Source organism: Lipophrys pholis, assembly GCF_963383615.2.
Source record: "Lipophrys pholis genome assembly, chromosome: 8".
NCBI classification, from domain to species: Eukaryota; Metazoa; Chordata; class Actinopteri; order Blenniiformes; family Blenniidae; genus Lipophrys; species Lipophrys pholis.
Window position 1 is genome coordinate 29,680,716 of NC_137630.1, and position 13,692 is coordinate 29,694,407.

At 40.1% G+C, this 13,692-nt stretch overlaps 1 protein-coding gene across 1 annotated transcript; it reads left to right on the top strand.

The window, feature by feature from the left end:
- Positions 1-1,884: 1,884 nt before the first annotated feature.
- On the top strand, positions 1,885-12,210 carry b4galnt1a (beta-1,4-N-acetyl-galactosaminyl transferase 1a). Its single transcript, XM_080468454.1, has 11 exons — positions 1,885-1,966; positions 5,829-6,028; positions 6,125-6,307; positions 7,562-7,668; positions 7,766-7,803; positions 7,895-8,075; positions 8,479-8,571; positions 8,655-8,842; positions 8,923-9,063; positions 10,174-10,411; positions 11,031-12,210. Exons 2-11 carry the CDS (start codon positions 5,829-5,831, stop codon positions 11,234-11,236), a joined length of 1,575 nt encoding a protein of 524 aa, XP_080324580.1. The 5' UTR covers positions 1,885-1,966; the 3' UTR covers positions 11,237-12,210.
- Positions 12,211-13,692: the final 1,482 nt, after the last annotated feature.

Here is a 13,692-nt window from a genome sequence, read left to right on the forward strand (position 1 = left end):
TTCATGGCTGAGAACTTTGAGTGATACGTTCAGGCGCATCACGTAAGTGCACCGACATATAAACAAGCTGCGGGGCTCATAGAGTCGCGACGTTAGATGCTAAACATGATCTTGTGCGCAAAGACCATTCTTCGCCAGAAACAAAGTCATATGCTACTATACTAAATATATATGGCCATATACTAGATATATGAAAAATATACATTTATAAAATATCAAATTAGAAATAATACGTAAAAGTATATTGTACAGGATTTAATTTCTTTAAAAACATTCTGAACTCTCATCCGTGGACAACTTGTCCTGCAATCCTCGGTGCGCGTGTGTGTGTGTGTGTGTGTGTGTGTGTGTGTGTGTGTGTGTGTGTGTGTGTGTGTGTGTGTGTGTGTGTGTGTGTGTGTGTGTGTGTGTGTGTGTGTTTTGCACTCTCTATGAGGGTTTCAGAATTCACAGGTGTACTATAATCACATGGCAAACCTCTTTAAATGTGTAACAGACTGGAGCAGCATGACGTTTTCACACCAAGCACACAGGGAACTCACAACAGTTACAGGAAGTGAAGTGCAACACAATTTAGTTAAACTAGTTAAACCTTCCTTGTAAACATGTCTTCAAATAATGGTAAGGTGGCGGAGTATGCATGCGATAACGTACAAGTAAGCTGGTTGGTAGAGATCCGACTGCGCCGTGGCCCAAAACTGAAAGTGTGTGAAAGGAAAATTATTTCCATATAGTCAAAGTGTTGCAGCTGTGACCCAGTGGAGAAGAAGGGATGTTTTTTTCTCTCTCTCTTTTGGAAGACATATAAGCACCTGCATCCTCTTTAAAAAACCAACAAAAAAACTAACCAATCAGCTTTCAACCAGGAGACAGAGACTGTTCCACACCCAGTGTTGCCTCAGTTACCTTGAAATAGTAATCCCATTACTGATTACTAGTTACTCCATTAAAAGTAACTAAGTTGGAATACAAGTAATTGTTCAGCTACTTTCAGCGGCAGCCGACACCACCACAAAAATAGTGTAACATATCTGAAGTTGTGTTCTTGTATGCAGTGATATAGTTTTGTGATTATGTTTATTACTTCCTATTCTTTTGTGTCACCTGAACGCACCATTAAAGTGAGCTGGTCTGTGATTGGCTGAGAGTGGAGAAGGGGGCGGGTCACACTACATGTGTCCATCTGGAGGAGGGCTAAGCAGCGGCCAGTTTCTGTTTTATAATAAAGCAGCGTTGCAGACAAGAAACTGGAAAAGTGACTTCAACCTGATTTCTGGTTTGGAAAGCGTAGGGCGTTGGATTACTCGTTACTGAAAAATGTGGTTATATGAGAGTAAAGCCTTCCAGGCATCACTGCCCACACCCATCTGTAGACACTGGTGACAAGCTGAACTTTGATCACCAAACAAAACCCCTGGTATTGGCTGACACGCAGAGTGCAGGGGCAATAAAACTACCTCCTCAGTGCAGCCTTTGCTCTGCAAACTGATAGAGCTTCTTCACAGGAACTCTGAACTTCTCACCTACATTGCATTCACATTTTTTTTTATTTTTTTTTTTACAGAATAATCAAATCTAAAGAGGTTTTGAAATGGCAGCCATGATCAGATCACAAACCAAATTTTCTAACATATCAGATCTTTAAAGGACTGATCAGAGATTCACTGCAGATGATAGATTGTCACTAATGATTTACAGAGATGGTTAACATGGCTGCTTCCTTCTCCTCTCTGCTGATTTGAATATGTTAGTTGAGAGAACACTTAACGTGGTAGTACACTGGTAGCTATGAGTTAATGATCTGAATTTAAAAAAGAAAAAAAAGAAAAAGAAAAAACACACCTATTTCTGGATCAGATGGGAGTCACTGGAGGGGCGTGGCCATGAAGAGGGCTTGTGCATGAGTGCGTTTCACTGAGGAGCAGCAGTCACTTCACTAGTAAGGAAGAAGACTGTCAGAGGAAAAGTAAGTACTGTGTCTTCCTTTTTATTATTTATTATTTTTATTATTATTGTAGAAATGCAACTGTGAGGTGGTTAAGCAACCGGTTCTGTTGCTTCCACTTATTTATCCCTGACAAATATTGACTCATGAAAGTGGAGACTATGTCAAGTGCAAACGCCTCATTTTTCTTATTATCTAGTCTCCATATAAAGACTCAATTGATTCAAATCTACTCGTCTCTTTTTTTTTCTTTTTTTTTTTTTTTAAATCAAATTACAACGTCTATACTACTCTGTCCGTTTTTGGTTTGAAGGTTAATCTATATTGAGGTAATTAACGGAGTAGACGTCACATTCCATTGTAGTTTTGTTTTTTGTTCATGTTTTCTGTGAATCTAACTAAAACACAAATCAGCAGACGGTGTCTTTTTTTTTTCTGAAATCAAAAATAGGAAGTAGGGCAACTTATCATCAACGGATTTACCTATCTGTTGTGGCAGGAAGTTGTTCTTACTTCTTGCTCTTTATTAAAACACCTCTGCGCCCATGTGAAAACCCCAGCTTGAACATGAACAGGTCGTTGTTATATATATATATATATATATATTTGCATTTGGCTCACAGATTGTATGATTTTACAACAGACATCCTGATTCACATTTACATGGTTTAATTCCACTAAACTGACAGTAAGATTGATGCCATGTGCACAGATCAGAGCAGTACACTAACTTCCTGCTCTCACAAATGCACTTGATGTTGAGTTTGTACAGACTATACAGTATTCTGGTAAAATATTGTACATTGTAAATATACAAGAAATACATAATAAAATAAAATTTAACCGTGCTGCTTCAAATTGCTGTGTGCTTAAGATAGTACAGATTTGTGCACATAAGCACGTTCTCGACACTTGCTGTGGTTTAAGGAAGATTTTGAAGTGAATTCTCTGCTTCGAACATTTTCTTTTGTTATTAAATTGGTGTTTAACACACCAATCCAACTAACACTCTTTGAACTGTGATACCCAGAAAAGAATCTGACGTTCACAACGACAACAAGTCTACTTTACTGTAGATTTTGTCCAAATGCACATGGGTGGACTGGGTGGAAGACAGTTTGAGTGATAATGTGGAGAGAAACAAACAATTTTCCGTTCGACCAACACTATTTACTGATTAATATGAAAGAGATTCAGAATCACTGGTTTATGCCGAAGCCAAGCTGGAAAGAGTAGAAGTTAAATTACTACCAATATCCATATACTTCCAAACATAAGAATACTATACTATACAAAAAACTATTATACTGTAGGACAGACAAAATCAAAAACTGAAATATTGTCATAAGTTGAGAAATTACATAATAAATGAAGGCTTTTGCTATGAAATATTGCATAAGGTTGCAAAAAACAGTTGCACAGACCCCTAAAACACCCTGACTTATATGAAAAGTACAGACACAACAAAGTATTCCTCATACACATATAGAAACGTTTGTTCATCTTAATCATCGTCATCATGAAAAATTATAAGCATGGACGTAGATATTAGAGATCATAGCGGCTTCACTTTAAAAGACTTGCTTATACAACAATAACATTGACATAAAATTAAATGTTATTTTTGATTGTGTGTTGGTTTGCCCTCTCAACTCAAAGCAAGAATCTGACTGCTTCAACTCTGGGCTTGTTGCAGAGTTTGCGTATTGTCTTTTAGGTGACTGTGTGAGTGTGTGGCAGTCTGTCTCTCTGTGACCTGTCCGGCTTGGACTATACGTCGCCACAACCAGCCGCCACGGGACGCTAAATGTCCCAAAGCATGGATGAGTGTGTAGAATAGTGTACTTTAAGGGAAGAGGAAGAAAGAAAAGAGGAAGAAAAATGCAAGCAAGCTGACGCTGGTTCCAAAAGTGTTTTCACATATTGTCGCATTGCCATATACAGGACGTTAGACAAAAGAAAGGATTAACTCACTCGGAGAAACGCAACTGAAAGACAGTTTGCGTCTTGAGACAAGCTGCATGTATACCCTGACTCGTTCGTGGCTCAGGTCTTTGTAACCTGCCAGGCTGGGAGATGATCACGCTGATGGATCTGCTCTGATACAGCAAATATAATACGCACGTGTGGAATAAAAACCAGGAATGTATTAAGAGGAAAATAGAAAGTTGTGTTTCCTCCTCGTTCTGCTGTAAGACCTTTGAATCTCTCTATAGGAGAACGTAGACAGGTGATTAGATAAGAGAAGATGCTGATTATGTAACTATCAAAAAGCACAAATATGGATTAAAATTGAATGATCATAAAGTAACAAAGATACCTAACAGCTAGACGTGCAGTGCTGTGATGATATTTAATCTGTGATCAGGGTTTATTTATACGCTCTTTTAGTACCTTGCTCCACTTACTCTGTTGTAATACACCTTGGAGCACAGATTAAAACACAAACGCTGTTTCAGTCAATGAAATGTGTCCTTTAGACTTTTCCTCTGTTACTTGTTTGTGTGTTAAGATGGCAAGGTAGAATATTTGATACTTATGAAACAAAAAAATAAAGTAAAGCACAATAATTAGTTTATAAAAAAATACATGCAATGAAATAAAGTCTAAGCGAAAACCTAAAATGTGAAAGTGTGTCTTAGGTAAGGATTTAAAAGTAGACAAGTTTTCCAAAGACGAGGAAACATCCAGAGGGACACAGTAATGATCTAAGGCTGTACAAAAGTGTGCACATATGGCGTAAACATTTATGAGGCTCCAAAAATCTAATGTGAAAGTTGGACTCATGTGGCATCTATGAAAACCAGTTGGTGAGGTGGTTCAGTGTAAGCACCTGTTTTGAATGGACTTTGCAAGGATAATGTAGTTATCATCTCTTATCTCCTCTTCCTCCTCCACCATTAAATCTGCCCTTTGCTGTGTGACAGTGGCCAAAGGTCCGATCAATCACTCACGCCACCTTCAACAACTGAGCTGTTCCACAACTGCCCTTCTTATAGAGTCTACCCGGCCACACAATGGCCGGATTTCAGTTGATGGAAGACGTTATGTGTGTGTTTGTCTTTACCGGAAACAAAACCTCGAGGAGCCGAAGAGCTGATCTGGTGACACAGCAACACCTCCTTGTTACTCATGCTCGGAGTATTTCCCCCCACATCTATAAAAACTATAAAGGCAGCTTCTTCACATGAGAGTTTCACAGTTCATACAGTGTGAGTTTACACTCAAATCTAGTTAAGGAAGTTACAGATACTGTTCTTAAAGGCTGTGGAGGTGCATCGGGGGACTTGAGAACCAGTTGCAATGTTCTGCTTTGTATCCCTTCAAAAATGAGGGATCTCCAATGTGGGAGCAGACTAAAAGCTGGTACAAGCAGCCAATTTTAAAACACCTATATTGTGAAAATACAGGCTTATAGATAATTGTTCAGATAAACGAATGTATGTGACTTTTTATGGCACACACACACAAAACACACGACAAATGAAAGCAGATTCACAGATTTAGAGGATATCTAAGTAAAAAAAAAAGAGGTTTCAATAGGTTAATAAAGGTGAAGATTATTGTTTTGGTTTTTAATCTTGTACCTACTTAGTTTTTTTGTCATTTTCTCAGAATCACAAGCGCTTGCATTGACGTTAACAGCATTGCTATCTTGAGTTAAAAAGACAACCCTTCATACCAGACTTGGACCTACCACATCCTGTACTTCAAGCACTCTTCAGCTACAGACAGCCACAGTGAGAACGTTGGTCACAAAGTACATTTACTACACGTGTTACCCAGATGTAAAACTAACATACATTCCTGTCTAAGTCAATGATTCTGACGTGAGACACAAAATCACGGACTGTTTAGATATTACTGTAAATTTTCTCTGCAGATGCGTAAAATTGATAAGAAGTGTCTTGGACTGGTTTTGGCCGTTGGACTGTTGACAACCCTATTTTACTCCTGGAGGCCGGGAACAAGCACGACAGTTGACATCCGACAGGAGAGTCCAGCGAGGAAACTCTTCAGTGGGACAATCAGAGACACTAGTGGGGCTGAAATTAACTACAAGATCAAGGAGGACGTCGCAAGGTGCGTTATTCGTCAGCACCTTGTTTCTCCCGAAATGTTGTAATTAAGATCGATTCTTCACCCTTCTCAACTCCTCCCTTTGTGTTTCCGAGACAGCCATCTGGCTCAGAACAAATGTGTGTGCCTGGCTGATGAGGAAACCTTCCACTTGCCGTTCTCTGACTTTCTTTTCCCACGTGTGTGGGCACACAACCTGGAACAGGGATTCCTGCAGGTCCACCCAGATCCTGAAGGCGTGAAGCGCCACAGAGCTCAGGAGTACGCTCACTTTCAGATGAGGTAACCATTAAACACACAGCGTGTTTAATTATGTGACTCTCAGCTGATGTGTTTGTTACGTTGTGCCTCACTGACACACCGAACAAGTCGCCTCCACCTGCTTTATTCTCTTTCCTTCTAACGTCGGAGGCTTTTGATGGTTGACTTGATTTGGCATTTGGAATTTCTCCAAGCCATAGCTCAGAGACCAGCAGGGTTACAATCATTTTAGTCCAGAACATTGAGGCCAGAGAAGCAGAAAGACACCATGGTAATCTATCTGACTGCTATCAAATCAGGTCGTACCTGGAATTGGTCACATGTGTTGGAAGGCTTCATCACTTCGTGCTGTTTACTAGACTAGTTAAGTAGTGACACTAGAAAAGGATGAATCCACATATTTCATAGAAGCAGAAAGACCAATTTTAGTGACTAAGTCACCAAGTCTTTAAGTCATGGTTGTAGGAATTTTAAGTAGAAATTGTTTGGGTTTTGCCAAAATATAGACGTACATGACAAAGAAAAGTTCAAATTTAAAGGTTATTATGGCACTAACAACACAACAAGCAAATAGTAAAAATTTCAGAGAAAACCTTGATTTCTTAACACGTTTCGTAAAGGAGTCATATTACGCAAAATACACTTTCTAATGGTTATCCAGCAGTAATAATCGTCCCCACACCTGGACTGACGCCCCAGAAGTGAAGACAGTATGTCCTCTCTCTCCCTGACTTGTTTCAGTTTTTTAAAATTGTGTTGCTCCAACCAGCCAATCAGAGATCAAACCCTATATAGTGTCATCGGGGGTTCAGCTAATCACATTCAAGGTAGGCCCTCCCTTTGACTCCTCCCACAATTAGACGGCTCTGCTGTGGCACATGGCACCACGAGAGGAAGTACTTCCTCCTCTTCCCAATATGGGCATGTGTGGGCGGAGCCAGTCCAGCTCACACAGACACAGCAGATTCTGAATGCAGCTCCTCTGATCCAATATTCGAATGGAGGAAAATCAAGGAGAAGCTGGATTTGGGGCAATAAACTTTGAATACAACATTTTTGGACCGATGAGACCATGTGAAAGTGTTTAAAAGCTGGATGATATGAAAACCTTTAAGAGTAGCGGACGCAACACAACACCGAGGCCCGAGCTGAGATATCAGTGATGCTGCCATGAGAGATGACTACCTCATTACTGTCAGACTGGCCTCAAAGCCATGCTGTCAGGGTGAGTTTGTAAAAACATGCGTAATGCTGGCTCCATTCTATATGTTAAAGGTCCTTCAGCTCAGCAGATCTGCTTCTTGTAGCTGAGGCCAACAATCCTCTTCAGTACCCCACCCAGGGTGTGGAGGTGCGCCCCCTCAAAACAATCATCATTCCTGGTAAGAGCACTTTGAACTCATCAAAAAAACAAACGATACTTTCTCTTTTGGTATTTGAGTCAAAATGCCTTCTGTATTATTTGGTTTGTTTCAACAGGTTTGGGCCTCAAAGAGGCACCAAGACCGAGTCATACAGTGAGTTCTTCATCTATACATTTTGTTTTTAGCGTTAACCTTCTTGTTGTTAACCCCCCCAAAAAAATAATAACGACCCATTATGTGACAGGTATCTCTGACAGCGACACTTGGTACTTTTGATGTCGCTGCCACGGTGGAGTCAGTCTCCATCACAGGGGACGGAGAGAAGCTCATGACGCTGTCGAGTCCTCTTCTCTCCGCTCTGAACCGGCAGCTACAGTTTGTCACCTACACCAACACCGTGTTTCATCCCAAGACGGCAGACACCGGTACATAAATCACCACACTCGCAGTATTAATGTCACCAATGGATAGATAGATAGATAGATAGATAGATAGATAGATAGATAGATAGATAGATAGATAGATAGATAGATAGATAGATAGATAGATAGATAGATAGATAGATAGATAGATAGGTAAGTAGGAAAAATAATAATAAAAGCTTCTTTTCACCTCATTATCAACAGATACCACACAATATTGTCAAAAATAGTTGCACTGTGATCTCACTTGCTCACTTTGCTGTTTAATTTCCGTCACGTGTGGTTTTCTCACTGCAAAGTAGGAACTTTTCCACTTCCTGTCCACTAACAAGCCAAACCTCAGTGGCAACACATCCTCTCAGATCGCGCTCAGTTTGTCTCTCTTTCTCCTTGTTTTGCTCTGCAGTTCAGTTTTCAACCGAAGGCCACAAATCATTTTTCACCATCAAAGTGAGACATAAAACTGTTCCCAAGCTTCACAACGCGGGACAACAAACAGGTTTGTGAGCAGTTACAATGGGACATTATTTACTATTGAAACACACAATGAAATGCAGTCCTTTTCTCTCTTTGTCCCCTCAGGGTATAATGTCAGCGCTCTTGTTACCATCGCCACCAAGACCTTCCTACGCTACGACAAACTCAAAGATCTCATCGACAGCATACGACTTTTTTATCCCACCGTCACGATCGTGATCGCAGACGATAACCAACATCCTCAGCCGGTGTCCGGTCCTCACATTGAACATTACATTATGCCCTTTGGGAAGGTAAAGAGCTGAGTGCATTCCACGAGTGTCCCGTAGCACTTGGACAGGCGTGTGATTGCATTTTGGCGTGTCTTCTGCAGGGTTGGTTTGCAGGGAGAAACCTAGCCGTGTCTCAAGTCACCACCAAGTACGTGCTGTGGGTGGACGATGATTTTATCTTCACCTCCAACACGAAGCTGGAGCGGATGGTGGAGGTGCTCGAGACCACTACTCTGGATCTGGTGAGATGGATTTTCCAACGGTTCGGAGAAAGGGTAGTTTGAGTACTTTTAGATGGATGATTCAATCTTAGTTTTCTGTGCCTGAGCCTGCCTCTGCGACTCACAGCTCTGAAATGTAAACAGATTACCTGGAATGTGCGGCGATGCCGCTGCAGTCTTTATGACTTGTTTCAGCTTGTGTCCTCCTCAAGGCTCCTCGAGTCTTTGTGTCTAATGCTGCTCTGGTTTGAGTTTCAGGTTATCTGCTTTCATGATTCAAACAAATTCTGCCCACACGTCACTATGAACACATCTTAACATGCCGCTTAATGGCATGTAGTGCATATGCCAGACCTTTAGGGGCGCTGTGACTCACCAAATACACCAAAAATGGAGCACATAGAAATTTAGAAGTAGACTCCTGATCATAGACTTCTATATAACTCTGAGTTCTATAGGTCTATACTCCTCCTTCTCCTCCGACTAGTGTCATTAGCTTCTGACGGTTGACCTGAAGCATGTACTCCGCCATTGTTGTGGTTATTAGTTGACACCGCGATGGGGAGGAGAGGGGCAGGGCGATGACGTAATTTATTTTCCACGGATGATTGTCTTTGCCATCCACACCTCAAAGCTGAGCTGGGGTTTTAGAATTTCCCCACTCTGGGAACTGTGTTAAGAAAAAAAAAAAAAAAAAAAAAAACATTTTCGGGCTTCTAAACTTCTAGTTGAGACTCTCTCCTGGTAGCATCCGATTTGTCATCAGTCCATACGAATGTCAGGTTCTTTCAATTTTGTTCACGTTTCTAGCATGTCTGTGTGGTTTCATTACAAAAACAAGTGACAGCGCCCTCCTGTGGTCTGGCATACTAACTACATTGTTGTCAGTGTGTCCGCTACTGCAGTGTAAACGCAACACTTTTTTTTTTTTTTTTTTTTATTGGATTAGGTGTTGTCACATGAAACGTTGTCCTTTAAGTGGGGCCTTGGTTTAAGGCAGATGAAGCTGGAGAATTCTCTAATCTCTGCTGCTTTGTTGCTTGTTTAGTCTTTATATATATTATTATCCATCAGTTCTTGTGTATAAACCTTTTGATTACAGTTGTTGTCTTTCTGTTTGCTCGCCTTCAGGTTGGTGGGGCAGTGAGAGAGGTGACCGGCTACACGGCCACATTCCGTCACACCATTTCAGTGGAAGAAGGTTCAGGAGACGGAGACTGTTTACGCATACGACAAGGCTACCACCACGTCGTCGAGGGATTTCCTAACTGCGTGGTGGTCGACGCCGTCATCAACTTCTTCATGGGGCGGACGGACAAAGTGCATCAGACCGGCTTTGATCCGCGCTTGTCTCGAAGTGGCCATCTAGGTCAGTGGTTAGTTTTCTTTTATACGAATGTGTTATTACACTGTTGTCTGTTTTTTTATGATCATTTTGAGATTTATTACAACTATAAATTTCAATCATCCCGATATTTTGATGAAATGGCTTGAGCTTTTTCTCTTTCAGCGTCTCATTTTAGGCCAGTGGGAATGAAACAGAGTTGGGAAAATTATATTTTGTATCATTAAATGTTTTTAGTTTATTTTTTTCAGTTTGACATAAAAAAAAAAAAAATCATGTTTAATTCAACGCAACAACCCTACGTTTCCACTTCCTGTGGCTGCTGCTGCTGCACACACGAATTAGCGTTGGAAAAAATGAAATGAAACAGGAAACATTTATTTGCAGGAGTTACTGGATGGAAGAAGAATAAAGTTAGCTGAAGTAATTAATTTGGGCTCCAGTAGCCACTTTATAGTAGTTTTTTATGTCCACTCATCTCAAAGAATTCTGAATAAACACAATTTCTGTTGCAAGTGCTCTTGATTCTAGTTAGTAGTTAGTAGTTTCTTTAATCAATTACCACCCCTGTAATAAAAGATGTGCGTATAAGATTTGATCATTCTGTTTCCATCTATTCATTCATGCGTGTATTTATTTGCAGAGTTCTTTGTGGACGCTCTGGGCTCTCTACACGTCGGCTCCTGCAGCGACATCATCGTAAACCACGCTTCGAAGATCAAACTGCCCTGGACAAAATCAGACTCGCAGAAGGCCTACGAGAAGTTCCGCTACTCGTCCTTCAATGAAATGTCCGGTGACGAAGTTTTCTACTTTAAGAACCGGTTCAAGTGCATGACCAGTCAGTGAAAGGACTTATCCGATGTGAGGAAATAAAAGGAAAGACTTCCAAGTCAGGAGGAAGACGCGAGCCACCGGGGCCATGTTATGTGTGAACCTGAGTTTGCATGTTCCTTCAGTGCCTGTGTGGGTTATTACACTGGCTTCACGACAAAGACTTGAATATGAGGTTGATTGGTGACTTCCACCAGTTTCAGGTGACCGCTGCTTTGGGTGATGCAGACGAAGAGTCGATGGATGAATGAAAGTTTTTCTCAGGAAATTGAATGAAACTGAGTTGCTTGGAGTTTTGAACCAGTCAACTTTCTCTACCGAATGGTATTTTTATAATTCACCAGTACACACTGACAGCAGAGATGAGTACAGACAGCAAACTCGTAATTTTAGCTATGTTTTATTTATTTATTTTTTTTTATATTTATATATAGTTTAGTATCCACTCAACTGAATTGAATCTTTTCCAAATATCCTGATGTCATGCTCACTTCGTCTTCATCTATTTGCTCTTGTACTTCATCCAAACCACGGACAGCGGTTGTGTCTGTGACTGCAGCTTCAGGGATTTTGTCCACGTCAGCAGCGTGACTGGAAATCGCAACGAACGCTCTGCAGCTTGGATTGTCAGGAGTTTCCTGGTTTTTAATGCTTATCTATTTCCGTTCTGCAGGATTTCTATAGCTTTGGCACCTTCACACCCGTTCACAGACGTTCTCGCAAGGTTTTATCAGCCAAAGTTAAACTGCAGTAGCAATGCGCTGATTTTCAGATTCGGCTTAAACGTGCATTTTTAGGAAAACGTATCTTGATTTTATTTGACTGTATTCATTCTTGTTAGTTGTTTTGTACCTGTTTTGTATTATTTATTGCTGTTCTGTACGTGTTCACGCAGTTTATTAGGACTATCCTCGTGGAGACTAATAGCAGTTTACTGCCAATTCCAGTAGGAAAAGAATGAAGGTAAGAATAAATTATATTCTTGTGGGAAAAGACTTTTTGTGTCTTTTTATTTCCTCAAGCCACAAATTATAATCTGGGTGAATAGAGGCACTTTATTAGTGCTGATTATTAACATATAAACAGATAAACACTGGAGAATTTTTAAGGTCAACATTGGTGTTTGGGTAATTACAAAAAGCCATAAATGACTGGTTTCATATATAAAGGGAAGATTATTGTCAATTATTTAATGCACATCAAGTGGAATTACTCAAATTACTGTTATACTGTTTATTTCAAGGCAAAGACAACACATCCATACATGTGTAACCCATGTGTTGGATGAAAATAAGAGCCATTTTAACTGATTTGCTTTAATTCTCATTGATCTCTGTGGTGCTTGGTTACAATATATAGTATGTTCTATTAAATAATGTTTTTATGACAAATTAAACCTAAAAAACAATCTGAAATGCTAAACCAGCAATATATACAGACTCACATCAGGTTTCTAAGGAAATGATTGCATCTTTAAGAACATTGGTTTCATTATCAGATTTTTAAAATCAATCGTTTATTTTCAAGCAGTGCTTTTAAAAAGAGTATATTTTGTATTAGTCAGTTCAGAATTGGTATTTGCAGTCATTAAAATAATTCAAGACAACATTCATAAAATAGTAAACCTCACAACATAAATCAGGAAGAATAGTATGTGCACAAGTGTGCAATCTGTTTTACCAGCAGGACGAAATGTGCAGTTAAGGAAGTTAACAAAGTGAAAAATAACACGTGATAAATGATGTCATGTTACTGTGTTTTGGGCAGGATAAGTTATTATTAGTTCAAACTGTTTCATGTTGAGACAACACACACACACACACACACACACACACACACACACACACACACACACACACACACACACACACACACACACACACACACACACACACACACACACACACACACACACACACACACACACACACATTTTATTACATTATTCTTGCAAGAAGAGACAAACTCACAGTACAACCTTTGCATGATTGTCGAGGACTTTGTCTAACCATACAGTCGGACAGCGCCGTCTTAAAGGCTGAATTGTTTTTCAGAAAGTACCATGTGCTTCGTGTTCTGTAGACTCCGAGGGTTACAAAAAGTACCACAGAGGTTACAAAAGTGCTGACACAGATTCATCCTTGAAACGCAAGCCTGCAAAATGACACACCATTGTTTATGATACAAAAACAAGATTTCACTAACAATAATCTTTCACTTTCTTTTCGCAGTAAGGCCAATCTGATGCCGTCCTGTACTTCTTTGGCTCTAATTGGTTTTTAGAAGGAATTTATTTTCCAAATCGAGCTCTGTGGAGTAGTTTTGGATTGACCCAGGATTCTTTGAGCCTTAAGAGTATTGGTCATTTCATGGCTTGTTCAGCATCCAGAGCATGGTGATCAAGCACAATAAAGATGAACTTTCAAGTGAAATAATAGTCTGGAATGAAGAAGGTCAGAATGAATACACTG